This window comes from Podarcis pityusensis (assembly GCF_964106645.2).
Source record: "Podarcis pityusensis genome assembly, chromosome: 1".
Taxonomy (NCBI): domain Eukaryota; kingdom Metazoa; phylum Chordata; class Lepidosauria; order Squamata; family Lacertidae; genus Podarcis; species Podarcis pityusensis.
The window spans coordinates 126,232,036-126,238,175 of NC_138028.1; the positions used below are offsets into that span (position 1 = coordinate 126,232,036).

Genomic DNA, 6,140 nt, shown 5'->3' on the forward strand with positions numbered 1-6,140 from the left:
TGTGTGAGAAGCCCCCTTTCATCTCTTGCGGACATTTCTCGCTGAATTGGAGTATCTCTTTCAAAGTGTAACTTTCTCCCCTGCATTTCAGCAATAGCCAAGTCCCCTGGAGGTTCTTCAGTCTGAAAACACTTGCCTTCATCATTTTCTTCGTCTCTCTGTTAAGCACCATCTCCAGGGCAAAAACATCTCCTGCTGTAGGCTGTTCAGAGATCTCTTCGTCTTCATCCTCTTCTTCCTCATCCTCTTCTTCCTCTTCATTCTCTCCCATCATAGAAGCAAAAACTCGATGGACAGATTTGCTGACTCCATCTGATGTCTCTTCTGATTGGGAGGGAGAAAAGGTTACAATGTTCTCCAATGAGAAATCATGCAAAATTACCTCCTCCTCTCACCAATCTTTCCCTATTTAAGAACATTTTCTTGTTTTTTGTTTTTTTAAAGTTGCACAAATTGACTGCAACTGACATTTCCTACAATCTGTTGCCATCAATTCCACAGACTCAAGTTATTGGAAGTGCCTGTATTTGGGGAAATTGCCACATTGCATTTGTGTAGGTCCTACCACGCCAGGGCTAGGAATATGGGTAGTAGTTGGGAAGAAATTGCTCCCTTTGCTTGAAAAATATTATTTGTATACAGCCTGAGCCATTAAGTCCTTTTCAATAATTACAGTGGGATCAAAGGGCCCACTGATATATTTTCTAAGTTAGTGAAAATAATGGAGAAGCCAATTACTAGAAACAGTGATTGAACCAACAAATATCTATTTCATAAAACGAACCGTACTTTTCTGTGTATAAGGCTAGGTTTTTTTTACTGAAAAATTATGTTTAAAATAGGGGGTCGTCTTATACAAGGGTAGTGCCTAGGGGGGACATGGGATTGGTTGATGCCGTGAGCCGGAGATGGTCTGCAGCGTGTTATTGGTGTCTGCAGCAAGGGGCGGGCAATAGGCTGCTTCTGCCAGCAAGGTGACAGATGTTAGGAGGCTGTTGCGACATGTGTGAGTGTTAGCGTCGGCCAGGCGGGTGAGTGATTTTTGGCAATCCCCCCCTAAAAAACAACTCTCTGCAATCTTCCGCAAAAAAGCTGAACAAGTCTGGTTAATCTTTCCTCATTTTCTTAATTTTTAGTCCTCAAAAATAGGGGTGTGTTATACATGGGGGCGTGTTATACACAGAAAAGTACGGTAACAAGATCTTTTGTGATTGAATCTCCAAACAATCTGGTTCTATGGATCACTTTTGGCTACAGCCAATAACAAGTAACGCCTTCTTCACCAGTAGCTGAAGACAACTTGGCACCTGAAATCAAGCCTAAGAAGACCCACCCCCACTCCAGTCTTATAAGAAAATCAGTGAATATCCTGGATGCATCAAATGCTGTGGCATTGTTGGTTAAGGGTTCACATAGAAGTATTCTCTACTACACACTGAACAGCAGTGATTGAACCTAGGTGCTTTTGTATACAAAGCATGTACCAGCAAACATTGTTTCTCTCACATAAATCATTATAGGGAAGCCAAGAACAAACCTTGACTTTGGATTATGATTTGCTTGGAGAAAAATAAACCATAAGCACTGGCTGGTACGTTAGTCTAAGCAAGCTGCTCCTTGGTTTGTTTTCCTGCTTGCCTAAAGGAGAAGCAAAGCAGGAGAGCTTGCACACTCAATATTTTGCTTAACAATGCTTAATGTTACACCTAAAAGCTACCACTGAGCAGGTATGGCATCTTTAAATCCTTCCAGTTAAACATTACGTTTAACATGTACCTTCTGCTTCATTGTGACCCTGAGGTCCAACAGATGGTCCTTGTGCAGATGTAGAAGGAGCGTCAGGATCTTCCACATTTTCTTCAGTAAGTGCATTTTCTCCATCCTGTAAAGATCGGCAAAATGCGATGAAGAGAAAATATGAACTTTATAACATTACTGTCAATATGGAATGCAGTTCCAAAACAATTTACCTGCATAGGTGATGGGACTGATTGTGGGCAATTATTTGGTTTGCTGTTGTACAATTGAATCAGGGACTGTTACTCAAAATTGCTGGTAAATTGAAACTCATTTATCAAAGGTTTACATTGCACACGCTGGAATAAATTGTTCCACTGAAATTGTGAACAAAAATTTGTAGTGAACTACTTCCAGGAAATATATATGGGTAAGACATACACATTTCCCTTTTCTACCTCTTTCACTGTATAGTTGCTGGGGTTTTTTGCTCCCCAGAATAAATCATATAAGCTTACGTGTCACTAGTCTTTAAAACGGTTGTATGAATGTAGCCCTACAAATTTTTAAACACACATTATTCTACTCCACTGTATATCATTAAAAACTTGTACACTCAGTACTTTTTTCTGGGGGGACACAGGAGTATGCCTACACCTAAACATTTTGTGAATCCAAGTTTGGCCTCATTGAGGGGCAGTATTTCAATATGAGAAGGAAAATGAGAGTACCCCTAAACGTTTTTTAGAAAAAAGCACTGGGAACACTAGTGTAGCTAGTTGCCTTAATCTATGTGAAAAAAATAACATGAGACTTGCCATACAGATTTCTGTTTCCAAGACAAAACCCATATGCTTGAGATCCAGTCCATTATCTTTGATACACACATAAATTGGTAAGCATCTTGCCTCCCCTCTTAACCAAATGTTTTTGATCCTAGAATACTATATTTGCTTCTGGATAGTGTGTTGTGTATTTTGTCTATTCAGCATATTGAATTATTGCTATTCATATGTATATCTGTATGGGGAATAGTTACCTTTCATTCTCCCCCCCCCCCCCGCCACAGCAGACCAGTTCAACTACGACTTTCTATCTACTTTAAAAATTAAAACTACATTGCCCACTTAGGCTGGGAAAAACTGGAGGCTCAATTTCTGCTAGACTCAGTTGCAACAAACAAATCAGCACAGTCCACCACCCCGTGTATTGCACTTAATACAGAGTATCATAAACAGTGCCTTTTATCAAGGTTTCCCTACTATTCAGTTATATTATCCTAAAAAGCCAGAACCCAAAAGCTATCACTTTGCTTGCAGTCAGATAAATAAGATACTTCAAATTAAATCACCCAGTTGGGGTGGGTAGCTGGGCAAAAAGCAGGTGGTTGTAATCAAGGCACTTAATGCAATCAGAGCTGTGAGTGAGTGTATTTTTCTAATCCTTTCAATGTGTGTTCCTAGCAGATGAAGTGGGATTTGATTGCCAGTATAAAAACAGGAGTCGTTCTCCCAAACTACAAGTGTGCAACTTTGTATCTGTAATGCAGATAATTAAAAAAATTATGATGGGTACAATGCATTTCGGGAAAATTTATAATCTATCTTAAAAACTATTGTAAACAGCCAAAATCCGTTCGCGGGATTGGAATAACACTTGCAGTTTAATGGTGAATTTTGGACATAAGGGAGATGCAAAAGATTTGGATCATTATAAAAGATGCAGAAGGAAATGAGTAACAATAGGACCCACAAAGCGGAAGAGGGAAGTCCAGGAGATTATGTGGAATCTTATTTCTATATTTTATGTTGATTTGCGATAGTAAAAATTTAATTTGAAAAACCCACAAATAAATAAATTTACCAAAAAAATCATCAGCATCACCCTTCCCCCCCCCCACACACACCCGGTTTTGGGGGGACGGTGTTTTCGCGGGGTTTTATTGCAAGGCTTGCTTGCAAACGACGGTCTGCCTTGAGTGATTTTAAAAGTTCCCACGATAGCTGCAAATATTGAGGGAGGGGACTCGGAGATAGAAGCGAGGAGTCCACCCCGCCAAAAAAACACACACCCCAACCAAAACACGAGAAGAGAGCGCCATGAAGGGAATGGACCCCTTTCTTTCTCCTCAGCTGCAGATGGCGGGGGGGGGGGGTGTCGTGAAATCTCACCTTCCTCTCTCGGCTTTTGCGCTCTTCCCTGCGCCTCTCAAACTCCTCGAAGGAGATTTTCCCTTCCAGGTACTCGATAAGTTCGGGGCTGAACCCCGACATTTTTGCAGCGAGGGGCGGGGGAAGCAACCATCCAGAAAGCCTTGTTTCTGCAAAGAGCGAGGAGACTGGGGGAGTTCTTAATGCGAGGGACCAAACGGTCCGGCACTGAAAATAGTCCGGGCTGAAACAAGGAAGGACGCTGGAGGCGTGGAGGACGCCGGCGACTGTCTGCGCATGCGCCACTATTGCACGTGAAGGCCGTCGTTTCACGCAGTTCTGTAAACCTGCGCTAGGAAGAGAGAAAAGGGCATCTTTTCTCTGCCCTGGGAGGGTGGGAACGTCAGTAGCATATCGTGATCAACGTTTATATTACTGAAGCTTGGTGTTTGGAAGAGAATGGCCACCTTTTTCCCCGGGCAGAAATGACCTGACCTGGGCAGAAATGTTACACGTCGTGATTTTGTTGTTGTTTAGTCGTGCTACTCTTATGAAGATTTTTGCAAAATGCCTTCTCTTCACAGTTACAGATAGGTAGCCGTGTTGGTCTGCCATAGTCAAAATAAAAAAATCCTTCCAGTAGCACCTTTAAGACCAACTAAGTTAGTTCTTGGTATGAGCTTTCGTGTGCAAGCTGAAGAAGTGTGCTTGCACACGAAAGCTCATACCAAGAACTAACTTAGTTGGTCTTAAAGGTGCTACTGGAAGGATTTTTTTATCTTCTCTTCACAGTCAGCCATAAACAGGGCTATCAATGCTGGTAGACGTTAAGGGTGACAGAGAAGAAGAAGAAGAAGAAGAAGAAGAAGAAGAAGAAGAAGAAGAAGAATTAATACCTGACTGATCTGGCTGGGTTGCCATCTATCTATTCTAAGTCAGCTCTGCTGGTTGTTAAATTCTTGGCCCCATTCATGGTGGGATGAAAGTTAAATTTGTTGTTGTTGTTTAGTCGTTTAGTCATGTCCGACTCTTCGTTACCCCGTGGACCAGAGCAGGTCAGGCACTCCTGTCTTCCACTGCCTCCCACAGCTTGGTCAAACTCATGTTCGTAGCTTCAAGTACACTGTCCCACCATCTCGTCCTCTGTCGTCCCCTTCTCCTTGTGCCCTCCATCTTTCCCAACATCAGGGTCTTTTCCAGGGAGTCTTCTCATGAGGTGGCCAAAGTATTGGAGTCTCATTTTCAGCGTCTGTGCATGCACAGAAGAACCTAACATGCTCTGTTACTTCCAGGTCACCACGGAGCGCAACCCGAAAATACTTAACCTGAAGCTACTTCAACCCGAGGTATGACTATATATCCCAACCTCTCCTTAAAAGAGTTTAAGGTGACACACATGCTTCTCCACTCCTCCCCCCTTACAGCAACCCTGTGAGGTAGGGTTAAGCCAAGAGGCAGTGACTGGCCCAAGTTCACTGACTGATCTTCATTGGGATTTGAACCCTGGTCTCCCAGGTCCTAGACTGATACTCTAACCACTACACCACACTGACTTGTTGTTTCAGAGGGCAGGAGACAACTGAGTTACTAAGGCTAGGAGGAGGAGTGAAAGGGCAATACGGATAGAGAGGCAAGGATGGCCAAGCCATGGGCAGCTCTATTGTTGTTTAGTCATTTAGTCGTATCCGACTCTTCGTGACCCCATGGACCAGAGCACGCCAGGCACTCCTGTCTTCCACTGCTTGGTTAACCTCATGTTCGTAGCTTCGAGAACACTGTCCAACCATCTCGTCCTCTGTCGTCCCCCTCTCCTTGTGCCCTCCATCTTTCCCAGCATCAGGGTCTTTTCCAGGGAGTCTTCTCTTCTCAAGAGGTGCCCAAAGTGTTGTAGCCTCATCTTCAGGATCTGTCCTTCCAGTGAGCACTCAGGGCTGATTTCCTTCAGAATGGATAGGTTTGATCTTCTTGCAGTCCATGGGACTCTCAAGAGTCTCCTCCAGCACCATAATTCAAAAGCACCCATTCTTTGGCCATCAACCTTCTTTAGGGTACAGTTCTCACTTCCATACATCACAACTGGGAAAACCATAGCTTTAACTTTACGGACCTTTGTTGGCAAGGTGATGTCTCTGCTTTTTGAGATTCTGTCTAGGTTTGTCATTGCTTTTCTCCCAAGAAGCAGGCGTATTTTAATTTCGTGACTTCTGTCACCATCGGCAGTGATCATGGAACCCAAGAAAGTAAAATCTCTCA

The 6,140-nt window shown here is 43.1% G+C and overlaps 1 protein-coding gene across 1 annotated transcript in view; it reads right to left on the reverse strand.

Moving 5' to 3' along the window:
- Positions 1–4,119, reverse strand: part of GTF3C3 (general transcription factor IIIC subunit 3) — a 31,090-nt gene extending 26,971 nt beyond the window's left edge. The window contains exons 1-3 of the mRNA XM_081016577.1: positions 3,909–4,119; positions 1,777–1,882; positions 137–324 (exon numbers count right to left, since the gene is read on the reverse strand). Coding sequence (XP_080872703.1) covers positions 137–324; positions 1,777–1,882; positions 3,909–4,010 — 396 coding nt within the window. The 5' untranslated portion in view covers positions 4,011–4,119. The remainder of the gene's footprint in view (positions 1–136; positions 325–1,776; positions 1,883–3,908) is intronic.
- Positions 4,120–6,140: the final 2,021 nt, after the last annotated feature.